Source organism: Clytia hemisphaerica, unplaced genomic scaffold (genome assembly GCF_902728285.1).
Source record: "Clytia hemisphaerica strain Z4C2 unplaced genomic scaffold, Clytia hemisphaerica genome assembly, whole genome shotgun sequence".
NCBI lineage: Eukaryota > Metazoa > Cnidaria > Hydrozoa > Leptothecata > Clytiidae > Clytia > Clytia hemisphaerica.
In genome coordinates this window covers 693,553-720,521 of record NW_027103595.1, presented here as the reverse complement: position 1 = coordinate 720,521, position 26,969 = coordinate 693,553, and the positions used below count along the sequence as shown (strand labels likewise).

The following is a 26,969-nucleotide window of genomic DNA, read 5'->3' as shown; positions in this document are numbered from 1 at the left end:
TGAGAAACAGCAAAAAATCTTGAAATTCCATTCCTATCAGCTTGAGTTAATAGTTTATAACAGAAAATTAACATTATATATGAAATTTTTCGCTGAATCAGCAAAAACGGCAAATTCTGTCATTTTTTTGCAAAATATAGGAGAAAAATAACTTTAAAGCTTAATATTTTCAGTTTCAGTTAACCTGTTTTTCTAAAATTTTCACAGTATATTCCACATGAATGGAACTATTTTCAAAAAAGATTGATTTTCAGAAACTTGATTAAGAGTTTGTTAAATCAAAATTGTCATTTTGAAAATTTCTAGAAATCTTCAGTTTGGACTTTGCAAGATCGAAAATCTTGAAATATATATTATAAAAATCCATCGGGTCGTAAAAACACAAATATGTTCATAGTTTCCCCCCCTATTACCACTGGGTTTGATAATTTGATTTTAACTACACCAACGTTTTGGGGGCCTAAAACATGCGTTTTGACAACCAGGGGTGTACTGTAAAAATGTTATCAAACAAATTTATGCCCAAAAGCCTCTAAATCACATTTCCAAACTATGGTCAAAATTTTGTATTCATATCTTAAAGATATTTTGAGAAATCGCTAAAATTGCAAACCTCCGTTTTGGGGGCCATTAGAAAAAGGCTACCCATCTTTAAACGATTGAAAAATATTGTTGAAATTGAAAATTTCGAAAAAGAACTATTTATTTTTCCGGGAAATAAAGTACAGATGTTAAAGTTTTTCATGAGCAAAAATTTTTGTAAAACCTCTTTTCCTCTCGATTTGAGAAAAACTTTAAATTTGATAGACGTTTTGGGGGCCACATATTATTTTCCCGTCAAAGAACACTGCCCCTATAATGAATGATTCTATGTATGCACATTTATACTTATAATAACAGCTTGCTCTATTATTGTTACAGACTTAACATAAACATGCAATATACTTTAAAATGGTAACACAAACACAAAAAGTTGATTTGACCCTAACTATAAATGGATGGGTCTCATAATAAAATGAATGAAAAAGACTGCAAGAAAGACATGTGTGAAAGTAGGATCAGATTGCATGCTGAGGTTGTGATGGTTTCAGCTCATCCCATGACATTCTGTGGTAGCATTAGTGTGTAAAAGTGATACAAAACTGGTCTGGTACTAGGGACATCAAGAAGCTGATTTTCATTACATACAAGAGCGGTGAGTCTATTCATGTGGTCTTTGTATAATATAGCCTTGGGTTTTTATAGCACTTCTAGATTTTTAGTTTATTTCAACATTTGTGTGGTCTGTGTAGACAACTGTCTTTATCAATATACAGCCTTCCCAGCTGGCACACAACGTTGTTTTAACGTTCAAATAACGTTACTTGGACGTTATGAATGTCAAATGGACGTTGTTACGACGCCGAGTGTCGGCAACCTTGGGTTTAAGACCTGTCTGGATTTTAAGACATGATAGTTACCTAAACCAATATTTGACCAACTGAATAATGGAGCGTATTGAATAGAAGGTCGTATTAGAGTGCGTCGACTGAACTTATGATTTGGGAAGGTTAGCTCGTAGCGAGCACCTCACTAAAAACTGAGATTTTTCATCTAGTTTTATTTCATCTGGAATAGACGTTAATTGCGTAAAAAAACGCGGGTGACGTCTAGTATAGGCTAGTTAGCTCGGAGTTTTCGGAATTTCTTCTGTCCTTTCCTTTGGGAAGATTTTCCTTCTTCGAAAAAATGTCTCATGTGAAGCTGAATGATGACCGGCAAGGTGGTAAAAAAATTTCATCGAGTTTTAAGGTTTTTCACCAGGGAAAACAAAGTTCACGTAGTTAATCTTGCTATTTATACTGAGATGATTTATTTGTCTGAGACGAGCAATTTTGAAAATAAACATCATGGAGGAGTGTACTTTCCAATTTCGTTCAATTTTTAAAAAGTTTCTGGCCGGCCCCAACTATGGTGTGGCCTCCTTTTCATGCATCAATGATATATTCCAAAAATCTGATCTAATAAATAAGCCTTCCCTCATAATATCATGCGCAAACTAAGCAGCGCTCCGGGACAATGGGGCACCGATTTGAAAAGTTAGGAGTGTAATTTTACAAATTTTGACTTTGGCCCCTCCAGAAAAATTTCCCCACGCAACTTTGAAATTTTCAGATTTTTGTAACCGTTAGAGAGACTTTGGATAATGAAAACCCCGCCCTTTATCGTTCACACATACATAGCACCCATTTTTGCCTAAGTATTCCCTCCGTGGGATGATACCTGAAAAATGAAGAAAAATTGATCGGTATCGGTATTTGGACGAAAAATCTATCGGTATATCGGTAATTGATAGAAAAATTGATCGGTATATCGGTATTACGAAGTCCTGTACGCCCCCCACTTTGAACTTATAAAATAAGATTTATAAAATATCCTGCGCAGTCACATGTTTTAGGATCTTCTGCAATACCCCAACACACATATCTACCTTCTAATATTTCAACTTTGTAATTTTTTAAGAAGATAGTCCTTTTTTTCTTACTTTCTTAGAACTTGTCTGTGCTTGTAGGAAGAAAATTCTTAAGTGATTGACAGATTGAATGATTTGTGGTATGTCAGAAAATTCCTTTTTTTCGAATTGTCTAGCTAAAAATTTTATGATTTTTTAAAGTCCGTCTCTAAGGTATGTGGGAAGTTTTTTTAACGATTTCTCAGCACCCACTTATGATATGTTAAACAATTATACACCGTTATAAATATATTCTCGCGAAGAATATCGAAGGTTTTCATAAAACCGAAAAGTGAAGATGAAAACTGATTCGAAAATCATGACATTAGATTTTTTATGATATTTGAACCTCGCAGATTTCTGTGTTCCTATTATTCGTATCTTTCTTTAATAAAATTTTCAGCCCTGTCAAATAGGGTATAACAGCCAGAAATTACCAGAAATAGCCAAAATAGACTTAGTTTAAGATCGAAAATCTTGAAATATATATTATAAAAATCCATCGGGTCGTAAAAACACAAATATGTTCATAGTTTCCCCCCCTATTACCACTGGGTTTGATAATTTGATTTTAACTACACCAACGTTTTGGGGGCCTAAAACATGCGTTTTGACAACCAGGGGTGTACTGTAAAAATTTTATCAAACAAATTTATGCCCAAAAGCCTCTAAATCACATTTCCAAACTATGGTCAAAATTTTGTATTCATATCTTAAAGATATTTTGAGAAATCGCTAAATTTGCAAACCTCCGTTTTGGGGGCCATTAGAAAAAAGCTACCTATCTTTAAGCGATTGATAAATATTGTTGAAATTGAAAATTTCGAAAAAGAACTATTTATTAAGTGAAGATGAAAACTGATTCGAAAATCATGACATTAGATTTTTTATGATATTTGAACCTCGCAGATTTCTGTGTTCACATTATTCGTATCTTTCTTTAATAAAATTTTCAGCCCTGTCAAATAGGGTACAACAGCCAGAAATTACCAGAAATAGCCAAAATAGACTTAGTTTAAGTACAAACCAACCCCTGCAAACAAGATCTTCAAAAAGTTTTCAAAATAAATTTCAGCTGTTCTTCAAGAAAGATCATGAAAAGTAGATAACGAAAATGGTGTTGTTTCTAAAATTTCGTTTCTAAAACTTCTTAATCCTAATCATTTTATTCATCATACTAGCCCACCGCTTCGTCACTATCTGCTTGTCCGCATACGGCCCAATTTTTCTTCAGTATACTACCAGGTTATTTTTTCAATTTTTTTTCTAAACATTGCACATATATTATATACAGAATTTTCAGGTGAAGAGCCAAATGTAAATTTTGGAAATGCCAGAAATATATCATTATTATTATTATTATTATTATTGTTATTATTGTTATATAGCCGAAAATCTACCATATTTCCTGGTCAGGTCATGATCTGCTCAGTAAGATTTACATTTCCGAGCCAGGCTCAAATGATGGACTGAGACGTATTAATTGAAAGCGGTGTGGCTTACAGCGTTTCGATGGCTAGGCCGCGAGATATTTCCAAGGTAAAATCTTAACTCTACCGGACTATATGGCCAATAAAGGATGGGTTCGGTCTTCTTAATAACAATTTCTATTTTAGCGGAGTTAAAAAAGGGCGGCCTGGGTCGCAAGACCTACCAGACCTACCATTACAAAGCCAAAAAAATCTAGCGAGCTCATGTGATGTCAGTGGCACTTAATAAGTTAATGTAATTTTGCGTTACTTAGCTATTAATTAGGACACCAATCTTTCAATAAGCAACTATCCTTCAGCAATTACACGATTTTTTTATAAAAACATCCAAAATTTTTGAAGTCTTGGGATGTTCTTAACTTTAGAGTTTTAAGCCTAAAAATGTTCTTAGGATGTTCTTAATTTTACCTCTTTGTGTACTTTTATGCAATTTCATAAGAAAATAGGTATTTTAGAGTTCATGAAGCATTAAAATATTCTCAGCTTCTTTTTAACGTTTCAGCTATCGAAGCCTTATGTTCTTACATAGTTTGTTCTTATAAAAAACGTGTATTTATTTAAACGAAGCTTTCTTGCAAATCCATTTACATCACATCTCATATAATTCTTGTGTTTTCTTGTGTTTTCTTTAGTACAAATCAGGCTGCAAGAAGAACTCACGTGGAAGGAATTGTGGAACTTAGAACATTTATAAAATGGAGGTAACCTTGTTTTTACACTTAAACGGTTTTGTTCTAAGCTTAGTGATATCGTTTGCTTACTCATCAATTTTAATTCACAAGCTTTTTCAAATTGGATTGACACAGATGTGCAGCAAGATTGGTCAGAAAGACATGTTTTTGCTTATATCAGCATAACATAACAATAGAAGACACTATCCTGATATGAAATGGGCTCTTCCAGAAAATGTCCGTACATGGGGGGGGGGTAGAAGATATATTCTCCGGGGGTGGCGAAAAATCATCAAAGTTTGCCTTGTCCGGGGGTTATTTGAGTTGTCCGGGGTGTCAACTGGTGCTTGTCCGGGGGTAAAACCCGTTGTCCGGGGGGTAAATCACTGAAAATTGTTATATCCTCCACCCCCATATTCAATTTTTTTCTGGAAAAGCCCAATATGTGTCTGGTATGAAACGGAAACACTTATTTAAAAACAAAACCTTTAACGGTCCTAATTTTTGTGAAAGAACGTTGAACATTAATCGACACTATAATGATTTTCATGTTTTGTTAACTTACGCTATTATGGAAGCAAACATTCGATCTGCGTAAGGAATCGCCTTTACAGATTCGAACATTTTTAACTCTTTGAACTTTTAAGCCTTGAAATAAATGTTCTTACTCTCAGCATTTTGTAAGCATTTTAGTGGAATTTCCTAAAAACTTCTTTGGATTAACTTGTGGAAATTTTAGGTATATATTTAGAGTTATCGAATTGTGGTCTGCTGAGACACTTAGGAGGTTCTACACCTGCGAGGACATCCGCCCTCCCGTGTAGTTCGAGTGTCGTGGTATACACCATGGCTTGGCAGCTCGCATCTGCAGGGTTGCAATGTCGATTGCGCTGTTATTCCTACTCCATCATGGGTAGGACCCATTCTGATGCATCGGAGGGAATATCTATCTATCGAAGGCTCGAATGTTCTAACATATTGAACTCAATACACACTTAATGTTCACATTTTTTGTTCTTGTAATGAAAATATTTTGTTCTTTCTAGTGAAAAGCACAAAAATACTTGATAAATGGTGAAAATAAGAACATTTTAAGAACATTAAAAGTCTTCAAAATTTTTGGATGTTCTCATGAAAAAATGTATGTTTTTTCGTTTTCTTCTTAATCTTTAGACAGACGTCAAAGCGAAATATCAACTTCAACATAATGATTCAACGATCAGCCTTCAAATGAAGTCAAAGGTAAAATCTAACAATAAAAATCTAACAATGAAAATCTCCATCATTCTAACGAAAAATCTCGTACCTAGAGCAACTGTACACTTTTGACTGTTTGACAGATTTATAAAGCCCGAAGGGCTAGATGTCTTGCTTTATGCCATCACAGGCAAAAAAATTGAATATCGCAAAAAAACTGTTGCTATTGTTTTCGAAAACCCGTGAAGCTTCTGATTGGTCAAGCGCTGAAATTCTATTGTAATGTCACGTGACCTAGGTAGGATTTCCTACCTAACCACGGCACATTTTTCAGCCGAAGCACGACATCTAATCCTTCGGGCTTTACAAATCTATGGGCGTAATACATTCCTTTATTGCGCAAAATTACGAAACTTAAGTTTAATATACAGCCAACTCTCTGTTATTCGAATTTTTCTGTTATCTGAAAAAAAACGTCGGTCCCTTCAGCTGGAAAGTGGTATAAAAATACTCTTTTTAATTCGAAATTCAATTGTAGTAGAGACAATGTTCTAACCTACATCTTTGAAGTTTATCATATTGAAATATTTGTGAAAATGGAAATTTCTTTCTGGAGCTGAAAAGCTATCTGAAGCCAAACTCCCTGACCAAGTTTACTTTACTAGAAAGCACCATTATTGTAAACAAAACAACATAATTCTAAGTAGACTTCTAGGTTTCTCCTACCTACTAGTACCCAATACAGTAGAACTTTTATTATTCGAATAATTCTATGATTCGAACTAATTCTCAGCTCCCCCCATCACAGGAAAACCTCGTGAAATACTTTCTTTAATTCGAATATTTCTGTAATCTGAACAAATTATAATTCTCAAACAGTCATTTTAGCCTGTACCACCCCGCCCACGGGCATTTTTTAAATTTTGATCAAGATGAGTTTGGTACTAGTCTGTACACATACCCGATTTCTACGGCTAATTTCAAAATTCATTAGAGAGGGTCTGTTGTCATTGTCTTTTTTCATTTGAGATTTTTCAAATTGACCACTGCGATGGAGTGTTCGTAGAGGGTCTGTTGTCATTCTCTTTTTTCATTTGAGATTTTTCAGATCAACCACTGCGATGGAGTGTTGGTGAGAGAGGGGAGACGACGAGGGGAGTGTTGTTATTGATAAATGATTCTTCACGGCAGAGGTCTCCGTACGGGAAAATTTTTATCAAACAGACAATGCACACAGAGTGTACTACAAAGTGATAAGTGTGAGATACACTGTGGTACAGAGTAGTTTGGTACAGGCTAGTTGGTACAGGCTAGTTTGATTTCAAACTACCGAGAGTCAATTGTAGTAATCTTTTTGCGAGTCTTTTAATTATATTTCATTCTAGGAACAAGGATTTATAAGATACAGAAAACTTGCAATCGTTATAATTACAGTAAGTTAAAATCATATGATTTTTCACCCTGGACAAAAAATGAATCACAAAAAGGAATTCGAAAAATGTGTTTTTTTCGGGTTGAGGAGGTTCCGAGTATTCAGAAAAAAATTCGGAAAAGAATTCTTTTAGCTAAGGCTGTACTTCCACTCTGCTTAAAATTAATACACCTTTTCGACCGTAGCCGCCAATTGCCGCGTGGGCATTTTTTTTCTCCGTTTTATCACTCTTAAACCGTCCCAGTCTTTTTTTTTGCGCCTATAGACAATAGAAAAAGGTGTAAAAAAGGGATTGGGTCGAGTTTAGAGGGATAATTATATAATCAAGTAATACGCACCTGACCGTGCTACTACGGTCGAAAAGGTGCATTGGGGAAATCTAATCGTGAAAAATTTTGGTCACTTGATCCGAGTCTTCAAAAGTCTGGCAACGAACTGTGGTCTTATAATTATCATAATACTTCAGCCAGGGGATGAGCTGGAGTTTTTCTAAGATACTTCACTAATTGGTCATTTGAAATAATAGAGATGACGCGTTCTTTAGAAAAAGCAATAAAATCCTTTGTCTCAAGATTCAACCATCAACCGAATCATCGAACACCTTGTAAAAACTCCAGCTTGACCCTCAGCAAGGGGCAGTTGAACCAAGTCTTCAAAAGTCTGGCAACGAACTGTGGTCTAATAATTATCATAATACTTCAGCCAGGGACAATGTAGTTTTAATTTCTATATTACAGTGAACTCTCCCTTATTCGAACTTCTAAAATTCGAATCTTCCATAATCCGAACTTATTCCCAACCCTTTTAACATACTTTCTATAATTTGAATCCCTCTGTATTTTAAACGAACAAGATTCCCAATTCAAGTTCAAGTTCGAATTAGCGAGAATTAACTGTAGATAATCTCTTTATGGACGTGTTTTTTTGACTGTATCAAAATTTCAGATTCGAAAATCTCAAAATTTACAAAAATCTTAATAACTTTGGAGGGAGGCAACAAAGACCTAATTGGGAAAAAAATGTTTCCGCCACTATTCCCCATCTCTACTTGATTTGACCGTCTAAATTTCAGTTGGTGATTTTGATAGCGGTAGTAACCACGACAACCATCGTCCTCTTGAAAAACAATACTGGTGAAGCTGCAAAATTGAAAGAAAATATTGATCATAGTGGAAGGTATATTCATCTGTTTTCTATAAGAGCGCTAGTGAGTAGGGGGGACAACCTTTAAGGCCGGTCTCCACTTGCGCACGCTGCGATCGCACTTTTTGGCTCCAATCCTTTTTGCTTGGAAAAAAGATTACGTCATAAAAATAGAGCGCGTTCGAAAAAAAAAGTTGAACACAATGGAGCGCCAATGGAGTTGCTTCATTTCTCTTTTGACCAATGGCGTGGAAGCTTTGCCCGAAAAAGTGTGGTTGGAGCGCTAGTGAGTAGGGGGCAACCTTTAGGATCCGGAGCAACTTTCGTTGTAGGCAAAACTCATAACCCACAAAATAATCAAAAAATTTACGATTTTCCAAAGTCAAATTAAAGGAAAATGATTGAGTGATCCAGTGTCGTTCGACAACTCTGATAAGGTCTATTTTTCCGGAATACTATTAGTTTGTAAGCTGCAATTTGTCTCTTTCATTATTTTTTCTATATCTTCTACAATTTCTGAATTAGTAAGCTAGACTAGAGACTGAACTCTAATTCATTCCTCTCTTTCTTTTAATAGGAAAATCACCCTTTTGGTTTCTTTGGATGGCTTCAGAGCAGAATATCTGACACGTGGTATTACCCCAAACTTGGATAAATTAGGTAAGGAATAATTAATATGAGGTCAACATTAAGTAGATTGGTTTCTACGCATGCGCGTGCGTTGAAAAGATTTGCAACAAAATTTTTTTTTCGATTTGTGACCTCCTCTCCCAACCGCACGCAACGTCTTATGAACATCCCATGGACGGCTTTAAGACCTTTGGACGTCCTAGAAACGTACATTAGACGTCCAAAAGACGTTTGTGCCCATTGGGTGGACCAGTTTGGGACACGAAAAAAAGATTTCGCCTGAAATTTTTAATATTTAGTATTTTTCTCTCTATCTGCCTATCAAAACAATAGAAATGAGAATAACTATTCCACATAACCGAGTGGCTGACAACTCAAAATTTAGATTTAGATTTATTTATTTACACGTTGTTTTTATAAGATCAAACTATATAAGAACATAAGGCTTCGATGGCTAAAATGTTAAGAACAAGTCAAGAACATTTTAAGGCTTTGACTCAATAAAACACCCGTTTCCTTAGGAAAATGGGTCAAAAATGGTCACAAAATGGTAAAAATAAGAACATTTTAAGAACATTTTTAGGCTTGAAACCCAAAAAGTTAACAACATCCCCCAATGCTTCAAAAATTTTGCATGTTCTAATAAAAAAAACGTGTATCCATGAAAACTGTTCCCGAGATAATTTTTTTAAATGTACCCCTCGCAGAGCTTTTAAAGTTAATGCTATTTTTTAAGATAAATGTCAACTTTCTTTTCTTACCCAAGCTTCCAATGGAGTTCGTGCGAATTTCCTGAGACCTGCTTTTCCACCCAAAACCTTCACTAATCATTACACAATTGCAACGGTATGATGACCCACGGACCTTTATATACTCTGGGAGTTTTTCAATCCCCGAGCCAAGCAAAATCTTTAATTGGAGTTTTTTTTTTTGAACGTGGTACCCTACCCTATTCATAATATGCGCCACTGGAGAGTCTTCTGAGAACTTAACTTAAAATCTTCTACCCAATACGTCACTTAAACAGGTGGAACAAAAACAGAAAAGTTGCATAATTTCGTGAAGTCATTGCAGTGGTGCATATCATGAATTCTATAGCGGTGTTAATCGAGAGTGATAGGTCTACTCTTCTTTGAATACTCGTGATAATGTAGCGCCGTTGGACGTTAACTTTTGACACTGCAATGGCTTTTTTTGCGGGTACCACTTACAAAAATAAAACTTCGATCAAAGATGGTGGATATAGCTTTTTCCAGGGCATATAAAGGTCAGTGCATTTTTGTGTTCTTCAGTCTCAGACGGATTAAAGCGAAATCTCAGCGAGATACATAAAGAGGTCTTCCCGTCTCTAAACTCAGCTAGAATCCGCAAATTGTTGTCTAAAATTTATTTTCCGAGGGGACAAAAAATTTGTTCGGCCATTTTTTGTTATTGCTTATTGAACTTAGGGTCTGCTTTTGAATCGCTTTTCTACGAAAGAAAAATTCCTTCCTCACCTTATCGTCTTATCTAGGGTGTTAAAAACATTAACGATGTCTCTTCAACTTTACGGTTTTCAGGCTCTAAACATTCGATCTTTTGACGTCACTTTAAACTTTTGAAGCTCCTGCAGTAACAAAAAAATCGAATTTGTGTCAAAACACTTGAAAGGCTTCTATTTTTCGAAAATCATAAAAGTGGAACTCACCAAGAAACGGAATGAAAATTCCAGTTTTTGGTGAGGTGCTCGCTAATTCAACTTGCTGAAATAAATCTAACCTAAAGTAACGGGCTGCCCAATAGACTATGCTAAAAGATAAATCACTATCCAAAAAATAAGCCCAAAGGCGAAGAAAATTTGCAAACGGGTTTATTTGCCGACATGAGTTTACACCCGATAGAGTTTGGCGGTCGTTTCTTCGAAACTCTACTGCCTATTTTCCCGTAAACCGCCATTACGGATGTAAACTCTGTGCATATACATTTTCCTTCCTTTATTATCCCTGTAAGGGGCGATAGCATCGTCTAGCCGCTCAGACGAACCATACTTTTGTCTTCTTTCAGGGTTTATATCCAGAATCGAACGGAATGGTAGCCAACAATTTTTATGATCCAGATTTGAAAGATAATTTCAAGATTGGTCCAAAGGCTGGAGAATCAAAATGGTGGCTTGGTGAACCAGTAAGTATAGATAGTATCATACAATCATGGTCGAAATAGAATGAGAATTCCGATTATTTTAACGTTTTTCAAGATTTAAAGTTCTGACGAGAAAGTCGATTTTAATCTCTTTAATTTAATCGAATATTTCAATTTGGGAGGGGTTGGCAGACTTCCAGGCTATATTCTGAGCCTTATTGGACTATTTTTGAACTTTTGGAACTTTTGGAGTCTTAAGTCCAGCATTAAAACTCAGAGTTAAAACTCTACCCTTCAAACCTACTTTAGAGCACTTACAAATCGCTTGTGGTTTCAAAACTTCCCGGTGGATTCCCTTTCTTCTCAAATTTTACGACCATGATTGTAGTTCTAACTTTTTTTGGGCCACTTCTTCGTTCATTTGATTATATAGTGCTCCAAATAGGAATATATTTTAAATTAAAATAGGTGTTTAGCCAATCTAAAGGTCATTTCAGACAAATTTTTTACGGGGTTCCGCCAGACCCCCTGATCAAATGACTCTCATTACGCTCGAAAAATCACCAGCAAAATGAAATTTTCTTATTTGCGGCACCATATCAGAAATTCTAAAAGAAGTCTCTGGTATGACTTGGTCAGGGCTTTTGAATCCAAGGCACTGCGCTCCGTAGCCAAATGCTCTTCCTTTGTACTACCATCGACTGTATAAGAAAATTTATTCGATGTCTGGTGCAACCGGTTCTTCTCATGGAACTTTTTTCATTCTTCCAATAGATTTGGGTGACAGCCAATAAGAGTGGATTGAATACTGCTTCGTTTTATTGGGTTGGATCAGAAGCTGAAATTAAAGGTATTAACATACATTATATCACACCCATATCTCCAATTTTTATCCCCGCCACTGATAGTAATCAAATAAACTAATCCTCACCACAAAATATCATGCTATTTTTCTCATTCCCACTGATTTTTCTGACTTAAAATTTTTTTTTCCCGTGTCCTTCGGTGGACGATAACATTGTTTTTTTCTAGCACTATATGTTTGAGGGTTTTTTGAAACACTTGCTTTTTTTCTAGGTATTCGTCCAACATTCTGGAAGAAATTTGACGCGTAAGTGTTGCTTTTTTATCTCACAGGCATCTGCTTATCCTCTAACGAAAAGAGTATTAGTACTTTAAGTTTCCGTGACGGTCTTCTGAATAACTAATTACTTACACAGCAGTTACCTAGAGACAAGATAATTTATCATGTTTTTACTGGCTGTGGGAAAGTAATGTATGTGGAGTAATTTGTTATTCAATCTGCCGTCGCGTTTTCCTGTGGCATGGTGAGTACGCGTTATTCAAGTGGTTTCTTAGGTTCTCTAAGCTTTGTATAGGAAGTATGGGTTAACAAAGTCATTTATTTTCGTATCTTTAATTCTTCTAGATCAGTACCATGGTCAGCACGTGTTAATCAAGTCATTGATTGGATGAAATTACCGGTGAATGAAAGGTAACAAATGCTTATTCAGAACTTTGTGGTAACAGGAAATTTTGAGTAAAATCGGATTAGCGGTTATGTTGAAAGTTAGCATTTTAGGTAAAAAATGGACCGGTCTGTAAAAAATCAACCACGCATGTGAGTACACTGAAATTTCGCATACTGTCACACCTGGTGAATATTTCAATTCAAAAGCCTCAGTAGTTCCTGAGTTCTGGCAGGGGGTCGACGTTTATTTTACAGACCGGTACACTTTTCAGTCAAATTACGCCTTCTAGCTCTTCGGGCTTTATAAATCTATGCCAAAAACGATAAGATTTAAAGGGCCCACTTGAGGCCCCTCCCAAGACGTTTCCCTTAGTAAAAAAATTGGAAGATACTCAAGGAGCTGAGGTCAACTAATTTATGCGGGAATTTGTTTTGGGTAATTCGTCGAAATTTGATACAAAAGTTTTTTCTCACCATTTTTGGGGATGAAAATGAATATAATGAAGTTACGAACACTGAAAAAGTTTTATTGAAATATTTTTTGCTAAGATCTCCAGAGGGATTATGAATCCAACCTAAATTCTAGGGTCATATCAAAGTGGATTAATTTTCGCAAATTTCGTTTGCTTCTGCGAAACTTAGTCGTCGCGGAAAATTTGCAATTGTGACTTTTGCCATACGCCCAAGGAAAATGATGAAAGAAATTAGTCGAGAAAGAAGCTGATTTGCGAAATTTTTTCCATCCGAAAATTAATCCACTTTTATTCAAATTTACCTCATTATTTTCTATTTAGCCGTCCGGAATTTATCACCTTATATTTCGAAGAGCCGGACAAAAAAGGACACAAGTATGGACCTCACTCGCCCCAAGTAAGTAAGTTTGCGACCGCAGTCGGAGGCGACCCGAAGGCTCCTCTTTCGATAGCTATCTACCCGAAGGTAGGGGAGAGCACCACTCTTTCTCCCTGGATTGTTCCACTTACCCTTGATCCTTCTCTTAATTGCTGAGCACCAAGCAGAGAGGCATCAAGTACCATTTTGGAAATCTTTGGTATGAACCGGCTGGGAGTTCGACCCACAACCTTGTGCACCGTGCACAACCACTGCAATACGGTCGCCTCAGGTTCATATTTGATACTTCGACATCAGAATTTAGACGTCCAGAAAGGATTAGGTATTTTAACGTCACACATTTTCTCTTCTTGAATCCCCCTTCATTTGCTAAATTAAAATTCGCGAAAAAAATTCATTTGACTGATTCGCGAAAAATCAATTCCCGTCAGACGCAGTTTTTAAATCTTGTTGTAAATCCTACTTGTATTTTATGTCTTGCCAACATCATAGTTGAATCCGGTGAAAAAGTGTCCGTTTATTCGTGAAATGAATCTCTTTTAATTTTTAATTAGCCCCGAAAAAAAAAAGATTCTTTAGATGCAGATAGAAATTTGTGAATTTAATAGAACACGGGAATTACCAAGAGTATTGGTTTCTTTTCCTGTTCTTTTGGATTCTCATTATAATAGCAAACTGTTCAAACTCCCTAGAAAAAAAGAATTCAACAGGCGTGATAAATTCAAGAAACAAAAAAGGGTTTGCTGACTCAGACTCGAATATGGAAAAAGAATGAATTTAAGGAAGCCCGTACCTTATCCCTATCATATTTTATCCCATTCTCTAGGGTGAGCGAAAATTTAGGTGCGAAAATTAAAGGAATTAAGGTAGCTAAAACCATTTTGAGAGAGAATGATATTTGAGTGAAGGTAGAGAGTCTATCACCATATTTCCCTAACACCATGTCTGGAAGAGCTTGGGATTCGAACACAGTCCATTGCAGTGCAAGTCTGTGATTGAAACCTTCACACAACCAATCGACAGAATATTGGTGAGACACAGTGATAGCCTTGTAATCATATAATCATTTTGATGATATTCGCTTGAAATTCTACTTTCAGGTAACCAAAATGATAAAAAAAGCAGACCAGACGATCGGAGATTTGATGTCTAAAATGCACGAAAATTCGCTTGATAATCAAGTCAACGTCATTGTGGTTTCAGATCACGGTATTTAGACTTATTTAATCTCTACTTTATATAACCAGCAGTATTTTCTATGCATCGTGGCTAGACTAGAATTTATTTTTTGACAAACTTTGTTTTCCCCTTATTTGGACGTAGATGCTCTGCCACTACCATTGATTGTTGCATCTAGCCAGAACAGTTGGGTTAGATTTTCCAAAGCAGGGAAAGAAGCTGGTTTCCACACAGACACGGGAAATGAAGCTTGTTTCCACAAGACCACAGGAAATTTAGCTGGTTTCCACAAGTACGGTAAAAATCTTAAGGTTGACAGAAGTAGAAATTTTATTCTAACCATTGGTGCTTTTTTTCTCAATTTATGAAATATTTAGTCTTCTTAAGAGTCTGGCAAAATCAACTCTCCTTACTTTCTTACATGTTACTCTTTTTTTCTTCTCTTTCTTACAAGGTATGGCGGAAGTCGACTGTAGGAATAATGTCACTTTGGTTGATGTAAGAACCTTTCACCCTTTTGCAAGAATAATTTTGTTTTTGTTTTTGCGGTAAAAAGAATTCTCCCCGCTGTGGAGAAAATTAATTTTACAATGGTACAAATAAGCCAATGCAAGGTAATGAACTAATTGTTTCTAGCATAGTCCGTATAAAAAACCCTGGTCTGGAAGCCTTTTCTTTCTTTCCATCGTTTCTTACTTGAGCTTGCGTTTGAGAAATTAGTTTATTTTGCTCACTTTTTGATCATGTGATTAAATCTTAAACCAATCCCAAGTGGAGTACTTGGTAACGTGATCAAAAACTGAGCAAATCGATTTTTATCTTTTGATATTAACAAAGGAAAAGCTAACAAAAAGTTAAAACAATAAGCTTCCAGACCAGTGTTTTTTATAAGGACTATGCTTCTAGTAAGTTCTGCTGTAAATACAAAGTGAAGTACGACGGTCGTATTTTGTTGATTTTCTTCCCTTTTATTTCTAGAAAACAAATACGTCGTTATTTTATTACCAAGGATTGGGATCGTTCTCCATGCTCAACAGTAAAGATGAAAGTATGTCTAATTTTTGTCTACTTTTAAGTACCTAATAAACGCCCTTCCCCTCGTTTTTCAGTTTTTCGATTTCTCCTCAACCTCCTTACTCTGAGTAGCTTGGTTTTAATCTATAATTAATTTATTTTGGTGGTATTTAGGTACATGTTTTCAACCCCCGATAATAAGGTTCCCTCGTTTGTTACAATTTGAAGATTTTTCCAGCACCCCCCCCCCTCCCAGATGAGAAAAAGTTTTTATAAGGTACTTTAATAGTTGCTCATTTGTAGTAATAAAAATGACGCGCTGTTTAGAAAAAGTAACAAAATTGTTTTATTACTGGTTAACGACCAACCAAATCAAATTAGAGCTTGTAAAAACTCCATATCATCCTCCTCGACCGTTTATTAAGCAGCTGAGATCATCACAGATTCTTACCCAGTCCTTTAGTTCGCTATTTATGATTTTAATCTGACAGCGCCCACATACATAAGTCATATTGAAAAATGATGCTCCTCTGTGTACAGTAATGTGTAGTTTTTCTAATTCTACTGTTCTAATTCCTTTTTCTTTAAGAAGAATTGAAACATCACCCCCCCCCCATGCTGAGAAGGTTATTTCTGGTAGATTAACGCTGTAGACTTTTGCCGAAATTTCAAGCGGGATGGGAAGTCTATTTGCCTATTTTGAAGTGACTGTATAATATATGCATTTCTTTATGTTTTTTAATAGACGACACAAGTACTATTTACAACGATTTAAGGGTATGGTTAAACTTTTAATCTGTTTTTATACTGGTTACTACTAATCGGTGGCAGGAGGACAGAGTGAGGAGACAGCGGCCAAGTTTTTTTGGGCGCTGAACAACAAGGGTCGAGAAAAGGCGCCTCTGATTACTAATTTTGGGGCCCCTTTTCTTTTTTGCACCTAAGAATTAGTAGTTTTCAGCCAAAAAGTAGTCTAGCAAGCTAGACGACTGATTTATACATAGTAGAAATAAAGCAAAAAGTAATGAATGGAACAATTTTAGTCGTCTAGAAACCTTTGTGCACTAACTCCAAACAAAAGAAAAATGTCAATATTGCAATTATCATTTTTTCCTGCTCAAAACAATTCTTGAGAAAAAAAATATGTGTGGATTTGTGTATTGAAAGTTTTTCATTTGAGTTGATTTCGTTTTGAGAGTTGGTTGTTGCTTGATAAATTGTTTTCTCGCTACGCAAGTTTCTGCGTAGCTAGCCAGGGTATCTATAAGGCTGGAACACCGGATTCTTCCAGTCGTTTATACAAACTAAATCCCGTATTATTATTAGTAGTATTGGTATTATTAGTATTACACGCATTATAAACGACTTCAGTCTAGCCAAAAAGAGAAAAATACCCAAAAGTTTTAGTGCCCACACCCTCTATCGATTCCGCCAATATGATCGGGAAATCTATTTCAGATTTTAATTTAACGGCTGAATTATAACATTCATATCATAACCATAGTAACAACTTATATTAATGGATTTTTGAAAAGAACTGCAACAAGTTTTCAATTTTTCTAATAATTTTTTCTTGAATTTCCATTTCTTCAGTGTTCTTCAAAGAATTTGAACATTTACAGCAAGATTAATGATTATATGCCAAAACGATTCCATTTCACCAATAGCAGGTAAGAAGTCAATTTAAGTTTTATAGTGATTTATATTGTTCTTGTGCAAAAAATGGCGTTCTAGTTCTACAGTCCTAGCAAGCGTGTACAGGCAATTGCATTCTGTTTGGGCTTAATTTTTAAAAGTCGTTGCATTGATTCTAGTGCAAAATCTCCCAAACATCAGCGTGAACCTGGTGGGTTGATAGATATCGAAAGAGGAGCCTTCGGGTTGTCTCTGACTACAGCCGATGTTTTGGGTAGAGAAATTGTATGTTCTGGGTAGAGAAATTATATTTTCGATGTTCTGGGTAGAAAACATTATATTTCTGTCTAATCTCGATATTTGAAAGAAGCAGAGCAGAATTGGGATTTATTAAAGAACCTAATCCAATTAATAAGAAAGTTTTTAAAAGAATCGAAATATAAGATCTGTTAAAGGAATTACTGATTGATTCTAATTTTTGAAATCCTTAAGATAACTTTTCTATTCTCTATAGGAGAATTGGTGACGTAACAATTGTACCTAATGCACATTGGAGTGTTATATTAAAGTAAGTTTTATTCTCAGTTGCATTTTAAATGGCCTAACCCGAGATCAGATTGTGATCGTATTCTGCACACCACGTTGCAGCTCTAAAGGGATGTGTGAAAACAAACAATCTGACGAATATGCAATCTCGAAATTGTAAGGACCGCGTTCGTTTAAAAGGACTGGGAATGACAACAAAGTTGCGTGATTGTGTTTATGAATAGGGCGCCGTATCATTTTTTGACATTCCGGCGCTCAACAAGATTCTTGTTGTAGAATTTTCCGCGGGAGGATTTTTTTCCTCAGATGTTTAATTTTCAAGCGCCTTCAGAGGTTTACCGTGCGCGTAAGGAAATTATGAACGGATGTTATCAGGTTAAAATGCTGGGTCATTTTCTGACACACAACTTTGTCATCATGAATAATGATTATTATATTTTTTTCTCTTTTCATCAGAGACAATGGAAGATGTTATCCAGACAGAGGATCACACGGCTTCGATAACCTAGACGAAGATATGAAGGTACTAGCCAGTACCACTGCCCTTTAGAAAGCTTGGATTAAACTATACTCGATATCTTTGATCGGTAGCCAGTACCACTGCCCTTTAGAAAGCCTGGTTTAAGCTATACTCGATATCTTTGATCGATAGCCAGTACCACTGCCCTTTAGAAAGCCTGGATTAAGCTATACTCGACATCTTTGATCGGTAGCCAGTACCACTGACCTTTAAAAAGCCTGGATTAAGCTTTAATCAATATCTTTGATCGGTAGCCAGTACCACTGCCCTTTAAAAAGCCTGGATTAAGCTTTAATCAATATCTTTGATCGGTAGCCAGTACCACCGACCTTTAGAAAATCTGGACTTAAACTATATCCGAAATCTTTGATCCGAGTTTGTTTTTTATGAAATCTCCCTTTTTGTCAGAACATTGCAAATCAACCTGCAGACATCTTTTAAAAATATTGTGAGCATTTTACAATATTTTGTTATTCACCAATACCACATTACTTCGAATAAACAACCCTTTGAGAAAACGCCCCACCTAAAAGCCCAAAAATTTAATAAACGCTCGTGGCGTTTATTTTGAAGTAGTACGGTATGTTGCGTTAACAAAATCTTTAAACATCTTATCAACCAATCGATACTCGAGATCCAAAATTTGACGTTTTTTTCACTATATCTTCTTCCTAGGCTATTTTTGTTGCTTCTGGACCTTCATTCAAAGAGAATTATCAATTTGACCATCTATTTAATATCGAGATCTATAACTTATTAACAGGTAGGATTGGAACTAGTTTAAACCCATATCAAGTCTCCCTCGGGGTACTAGGGTTGGAGAATGCGATGACCGGACCTCCGGAAACTGACCCTTAGAGAGACTAAACTTGTGCTAAAAATTACCCAATAATCGCTAAGACTTTCTATGCATTGCCGGTATATGCCGCCAGCACGCTATCTTTGAGCAGAACAGAAAAATTTAGAAGGATCAGCAGGGCCCAAGCTATGAAATTAAAGTAGGGGGCTAATGAATAGAGTCTAAGGAGGCACAGCCAAAAACTTTTACTTTGCAGAAAAAAAATAGGTGGTCATGCCCCCCCCCCCTCTGGTGGCGTGGGCCCTGATCAGGGGAAAGCCTGGTTAATGGCGCCGACACCTTAAAACGCTGGGTCATCACTTCTTCCAAGATTCTTTTCCTGGTTTAAAAAGAACTTTAAATTTTCGGACAAAGTTGATATTCATCTTTGAATTTCCCATTTTCTGGCAGATTTACTGAAGATCTCTGGCGCTTCCAATAACGGAACACAAGGCAGTTTACGGCATCTTCTACACAAAGATTTCTTAGCTTCTTTGATTGAAGCAAAAGGAGAATTGAAAGATGTTAAAGCAAATGAAGTATATGATGTCCCTCAAAGACGTTTTCCAGAAGATTATGAAAAAGCGTTAGAGAAATGTGATGATTGCAAATGCCCTTATTGTAATGTAAGCATTTAACTCAAATATTTCTTAAAGTCTGAGTGTCTAAGTACGTTTCTTTGATACAACCCAGCACAACGTTGTTTTAACGTCTATCTAATGTTCACAATATTCATATAACATTATATGAACATTGAAGAAACAACGTTGTTTGTCATGCCAGCTGGGGACGGTATAATGAACAGTTACTCTATGCGTTTTTTATAAGAACAAGCTACTTAAGGCTTTGATGGTCAAAATATTAAGAACAAGCTAAAAACATTTTAACCCTTTGTGGACTCTTAAAAAGCTAAGAACATTGAAAGAAACGTGTATCAATCTTTGAGTGAAGGTATTTTCTAAAATTCTTATTTTTCAGCGAAATGTTTCTGCGAAGTTGGATCACTACAGAAAGAATTTGAATCTCACCAAAGTTGAAAGTTGGTGATTATTTAGTAGTTGCCTCTCTCTCCCTTTTTGATCCTAAAGGGACCAAGAATTATTGTCGAATCCCAGAAAGGCGATTCAAATTATTTATACAGTATCTGGCCCGGTGGAAGCGGAGAGACTGGGAAGAACTCAACCTCCCCGCTTTTGAGCGGAGATTTTTGAGATGAGGTTTTTTTTCTCAAATTCCTAGCAAATTTTATCTTATTTTGACCCTTCAGCCTTCCCACTTTAGCGGTTGTTCTTCCGGACCTGTAAATCCGTAAATCCGTGAATCTCACAAAAACAGAATTGCAAAGTTCATATTTGAAATTTAATCCTTATCTATATTTCAGTCACAGAATCACATCAAGTCAATAGTCCACTTGGATTACCCAAAACGTTCAACAAAACATCAGATTTGCTTTTGACACAACGTCACTATATCACAGGCTATAATACTAAACTTCATATACCGATGTGGGTAGCGTACAGGCTAACAGAAAAGGTAAGTAAAGTGCCAGACTATAACATAGTCAACACTAAACTTCACATGCCGATAGTGGGAGCGTACAGACTAAAGTTAGTAGTACCATTGACTTCTAAACCTCATGGACTAGACTCGAGACTCCTGTATGGGAAATGAAGCCACTTATTTCCCATCCAGAACGCCCGCGCGTGGTTTTTACACAAACGCTGGATTGATTTCAAATAATGGTCCTCAAAAACAAAGGAACCGCTAGATATAATTTGTCGTCATGATTGTGGTGCGTTCTAGGCGCGTTCTGGATGGGAAATAAGTGGCTTCACTTTCCTCGCCTGGGAAAGGTTAGAGATTCTACTCTAGCCCTTCGGGAATTAAGCCATTGATTTATAAGCCCGAAGGGGCTTTATCGGGCTTTAAGCCATCGTAGGCAAAAAAAATTGAATATTGGAAAAAATATTGTTGCTATTGTTTTCGAAAACCCGCGAAGCTTCTGATTAGTCAAGTGCTGGGATTTTATTGTGACTCACGTGACTTAGATAGGATTTCCTATCTAACCACGGCACACTTTTCAGCAAAAGCTTGACAAGGCTTTAAATCTATTATTTAAATAACTATTCGAAATTTGAATATTAATGAGAGCGAATAAGTACAGCGGACCCTCAACTGATTATAATCATTTGTTCATTATATTTTTATTTCAGCAATTGCTAACAAACGTAAAACGTTCGAATTGTTTCCGTAAAGACATTCGATTGACCGACAATGAAACTTCTTCATGTGATATGTACTATAAATCTGGAATGGATCGTGGTCATATGGCTCCTTCTGGTAAGAAAAAACGACGTTAGTTTTATATCACAGGCCATTCTTTAGTCAAGCGCTAATTAAACGCCGGCCCCTTTTACACTCCTACGCTGGTCTTCATCTATCATTGCCAACCCCGAGTATGGCATCCTTCTTTAAAATACATAGGCCCGTTCTAAACTGGCCATATTCATGCCACAGGCTCTAAAGTTCTAAACCTTGCTTTAGATGTTAGAGTTCCCTTTATTTCAAGGCGGTGTCTGGATCTAGATTCATTTTTCAGATGTCTGTATACAATGATTGCTTCTAATGAGTGATACCTGAGTGGTCTAAGGCGTCCGCACCGTGAAAATTATCGAAATATGCCTAAAATTTAAGAGATTAATGAGCCATTCACGTACAATATATATTGCATGTGAAACGAACAAGCTCCCGAATTCAAACTATGTCATGGTTAATTCTTGTCTTCGTGCGTTTATTTCACCTAAATTTCCTTATTTTTTTGATATGTCATACGGCAACGTCTTCAAATATTTTCAGTGAAGTTGAGCCCTCACAAAATTGAATTCTCTGCGCGCTTGCTAGCATTGCAGTAGCGTAGACAAGGGGGCGCAAAATTTGTGTAGGAGAGCAGATTTTTATGACACAGTAATTATATTTTTATATTATGACGCAATGGATGGACTCGATTACGACTCGCTTACTGTTCTCAGATATTTTATCTTTTCAAGGTGATTTTAACTTCGATGTGGAAAGTGAGCAAGACACCAACGTTCTTTCAAACATCGCTCCACAATACGGCCGCTTCAATCGTTTCTATGGTAAGATTTATACTATGCTATAGTCTAAGACAAATCGCTATCTAAGAAATAAGCCCAAAGCCGAAGAAAAATTCACAAACGGGTTTTTTTGCCGAAAAGAATTTACAGTCAGTAGAGCTGCCAGTTGTTTCTTCGAAACTCTCCCGCCGATTTTTTCCGTATACCGCCTTAACGCCATACCGCCATATTTTCCCGCCTTTACTATCACTGTAACGGACGATAACATCGTCTAGGTAAGATTCACAAATCATATCATTTATCACATGACAATTTTTCGAATTCTCAAAAGAAAACAAACAATCTCTCATTCGACCAACATATATCAAACCAAGTAAAAAAGGCAAACTCAATGGCTGGTCTAATTAGACGAGCCTTCACGTATCTCACTCCTGAATTATTCCGTAAACTTTACATAACATTTGTCAGGCCCCACCTAGAATATGCCCAAGTCATTTGGTCACCGAAACTGAAAAAACACAAAAAACTTATAGAAGGTGTTCAGCGGCGCGCTACAAAAATAGTCGAAACATGTGGACGACTATGTTATGAAAGCAGACTACAAAGAATTGGAATCCCAAGTCTAAAATATAGGCGTGCGGTAAGTGATATGGTTGAGATCTTTAAACATTTAAATCACTATGAAAAATCGTGTGTTCCTAAGAAATTTAACCAACGAATAAGACCAATGAGAACACATAATTCTGAGCTGGTAAGAATTTTCGGGAACGATGGTGTCCGTGGACCACAGAGCAACTCCCTTTACTATCGGGGCATTGAACAGTGGAATAGCCTACCTGAAAAAGTAGTTAAATCATCTACAATACAAGAGTTTAAAGAAAACCTCGGTCTAGCTTGGAAAGAGAAAATGTTTGAGTATGATTGAAACTGTCACTATTGTTGCATATCTGTTTGAAGTTAACCTTTGTAATAAACCAAACCAATGTATGAGCGATTTATAGAGGCCCATGTGCTTGCACGGTGGCCTGGAAATCTGTAAAACATTATTATTATTATTATTAAGACATATTTTACTTTTCATACTGACATACTGACAGTTTCATGCCGTCTAGGACGACAATCTTCAGTGAAATAAAAGTTTTTTTATATCATGGTATTTAAAGTTTTTTTTGACGTCAAAAATCATTCGATAATATTTCTAAGAGAAATTTTTGTCTGTGGCGGCATTTTTCAGTTATCTCAGTTCGCTTTTTCAGCAGTAGCGTGGTGAGTTGACCAAAATTGGGGTAATGGAAAGGCAATTTTTTTAAATTGGGATTTTGGTGCGCCATTACAAAGTGAAATATGTTTGTAAAACTTACGCAAGCGAAGTACGCACGAAAAGTTTGGCGCTGGCGACCTGGATGATTACAATTTTTTATAAATTTTGTTCCTGCTTTTCTTCTAAACGCACTGTATATTACTTTTTAGGTGCTTGGTATTATTTAGAGAACGCCACAAGAAGTTGGGCATTGAAATACAAACAGATTTATGTTTATTCTGGTTCTATATTTGATATGAATAAAGACGGAATCAAAGATGAAGAAGATGCACCAAAAATGTAAAATTTGTTTTCAAAGTGATGTTAAAACCTACAATCATGGTCAAAATCTATTGAGAATTTAGCTTATTTCCTCGTATTTCGAAATGTGGAGTTCGGGCGAGAAAGTTGATTTTTGGCCCATTTCTTAAATTTAATCGGATATTTCAATTTGGCACGGGTTTACAGACTTCCAGGCTATATTCTGAGCCTTATCGGACCATTTTTGAACTTTTGGATCCTCAGATCCTAAGGTCCTATGTCTTAAGACTCAGAGTTAAAACTCTACCCTTCCAACCAAACTTTGAGTACTTCCAAATCGTTTGTGGTTTTGAAAATGCGTTGGAATTTCCCTTTTTTGGTACCATAAGAGAGGTATTTTCATACTCTTTATAAAAGCACGTTTATGACCTTTTCAATCAAGTGTGCAGGAGTTATAGCCTTAAGTCTGTATATTAGGTACTCGGCAAGTTGGCAAATTCAGAACGTGTATACACGTCACTCGGGTTTGAAGGGTTATGACAAATATCTAACGTGAGTACCACAGTTTAGCTATCTATGTCGCATTGAGGAAGAAATTTTAAGGTACGAAGCTTGCTAACAAAAGATAAACCGTTTGAATTTTCAATTTATTTGTAAATCTGATAGTCTTTTTTACCTTACTTATGCTTTTAGATGGGCAAAAAACGTGACAGGATCTGTTGCCATCCCAACGCATTATTACAAAATGGTGGTCAGGTGTCATGACAACGGTCAATCCATTGTATCATGTGACGATTTGAAGATTTTAACCTACATTCTACCTCATAATCAAAACGCAATGTGCGAAACAAAGGTATACGTTTGTTATAAGAACAAATTATATAAGAACACAAGGCAAATTTGTTTTTCTATTTTAAAGATCTTTTTGTGCATGGTCATACCTTTCTTTTTAGTTGAAGATCAAGCGCAAAATAGTGAACGGGAATGAAATTATAAGTTTTATAAGAACACATTCGATAGTCGAATTATTAAGAAGAAGTTAATACACCAATTCTTTAGGAAAATACTCACAGAATGGTAAAGAACATTTGAAGAACATTTTCCGGCTTAATACTTAAAAAGTTAAGAACACACAGAGGCCATTTCTTCTAAATTTAATCCTTGCTAAAAATTTAAAATTAGAATTTCAAGTCAAAAACCCTCAGGAAAAATAACAGTTGACATTAATCTTTCTTTTTTCATTACTAAAGCTTCACTCGATGTCCAAATATATCGACTCACACATCTCAACAGTTCGTGATTTGGAGCTACTGACTGGTTTAAAATTCTTCAGTGAACTATCTGAACAAAAACAGGCAAGAATTAAAACAACCATTGATCTTCAACCATGGTGATACTGAAAATATGGTCCAGTGGAGGCTCTATAAGCTCTGGTTTAGACGGCTCATGCACTTTTAGTCCTGCCTATTTTAACTGTAATGAATTTAAATAAGTGCGTTTTTTTTGCGACGGAGACGGTTTGTCTAGATCCTGATCAGCTGAGGACGACGGTAAACAAGCACTTTTACCATTCTCGATTTTGTGGGTTAAAACTGCGGTTTTTTTCAAATCGCTTCAGTCACTCCGCCGTCCACAAAATGCAATAACATAAACTCGCTTGTGAATTAAAATGTGCGAAAAATAAGCTGTCTTAGTCTAAGTTAATGTGTTGCCCTTTTTTGACATCAATTTAATGACTTCTTTTAATTTTTTCCAAGCAAAACTTTTCGAATGTTAATTTAGTGCCAAATGTTAGCATAATCTAAAAATTAGAATACACAGCCGTCTAAATTAGAGGTAATTTGAAACAAATGGATTCTGGATTGGAAAATGATTTGCTATCTGATATACATGCCAATTTGATCGAGTTAATGAGATATCATTCCAGTTTTTGAGACTCCGATGTACAAGACTTTTATACAAAATTCAAAAGAGTTGTTAGAGCAATATCTCAGCTGACACAGAACGTCATTATAACGTTCATCTGACATTCCTAACCTAACGTTGGTTCATAAAACGTTAGATGGACTTTCAAGCGATGTTGTGTGCTAGCTGGGACCAAAGCTTAAAAACGAAACGAGAGGTTTTGTCAATTTTTCAAACAAACTGACGAATGCTTGAAAAAGCAGAATTCTTTTTATATATAAAGTCAACACTCTCCACCAATTCGACCCTCTGTTATTCGAATCTTTTTGTAATTCGACCTAATTATTGGTCTCCTAACTAGAAAGTCGTATTTTAGAATCTTTTACTGGCTTTTACTGTTTCGAAGGAAGTTCTTCATCTTGAAGATTGAATTAGAGTAATATAATAGAAGTGTTAAGTAATTTCCGTTACTCGCTGAACTACTTTTACAGTTGTCTCTCTCTAATTCGAGCTTCAAGGGACTAAGACTTCTCTTTCGAATTATAGAGAGATTCGAATTATGGAAAGAAGCCCCCAGCGGTTTGCGTGATGGCGTGATTGGGACTTTTTATTTGCGTGATGGCGTGATTAGAGATTTTTTTTGGCGTGATGGCGTGATCAAGGTTTTGGGGTGATGCGTGATTGGGCAAAATTTTGAGGCGTGATGCGTAATTTGGGCTATTTTCCGCTATTTTTTGCGTGATGACAAATTTTAGCGATCTTCGTGAAGCGTGATGGAAAATTTTTTTTTGCGTGATGGCGTGATTAGGGGTACCACTGGGGGGCCTCATAGAAAGCATTTTAAACTACTTTCTGGTGAGGGGACCAATGTTCTAGTTCGAATTACAAAGACTCGAATTATAGAGGTTCGAATTAGAGAGAGTTGACAGTAGTTCGAATGATAGGGTTCAACTAAGGAAGTATTAACTTTAGTATAATATGCTTGTATTGATTAAATTATCATTTTATATAAAATTGTAAATATACTCTACTCCAGCGTCAAGAAGAGAAATTATGTTATTATGGAGGCTCGAGTAAAAGACTAGAAAAACTTTTCGACTAATGGAAACTCTGAGGTATATTATTTTTATAGACATATTTTATTTGAATAGTAATACTCTAATAAAATGACCACTTGTTAA

At 36.0% G+C, this 26,969-nt stretch overlaps 1 protein-coding gene across 2 annotated transcripts; it reads left to right on the top strand.

Moving 5' to 3' along the window:
- Window positions 1–947: 947 nt before the first annotated feature.
- LOC136801638 (venom phosphodiesterase 2-like) lies at window positions 948–26,969 on the top strand. Of its 2 annotated transcripts, XM_067058278.1 has the most exons (28): window positions 948–1,195; window positions 4,614–4,682; window positions 5,826–5,894; window positions 7,235–7,282; window positions 8,354–8,457; window positions 9,002–9,084; window positions 9,821–9,900; window positions 11,098–11,214; window positions 11,947–12,022; window positions 12,250–12,283; window positions 12,602–12,667; window positions 13,438–13,513; window positions 14,596–14,704; window positions 15,129–15,172; window positions 15,653–15,722; window positions 16,434–16,465; window positions 17,282–17,358; window positions 17,838–17,891; window positions 18,326–18,392; window positions 19,065–19,152; window positions 19,639–19,853; window positions 20,206–20,266; window positions 20,609–20,760; window positions 21,441–21,567; window positions 22,275–22,364; window positions 23,793–23,922; window positions 24,577–24,736; window positions 25,134–26,969. In XM_067058278.1, the coding sequence occupies exons 2-28, from the start codon at window positions 4,677–4,679 to the stop codon at window positions 25,275–25,277; spliced, it is 2,379 nt and encodes a 792-aa protein (XP_066914379.1). In that variant the 5' UTR covers window positions 948–1,195; window positions 4,614–4,676; the 3' UTR covers window positions 25,278–26,969. The 2 variants fall into 2 exon arrangements, with proteins under 2 accessions (XP_066914379.1, XP_066914380.1); XM_067058279.1 differs by lacking the exons at window positions 948–1,195; window positions 4,614–4,682; window positions 5,826–5,894; ... (1 more) ...; window positions 8,354–8,457; window positions 9,821–9,900 and having other exon boundaries at window positions 9,019–9,084.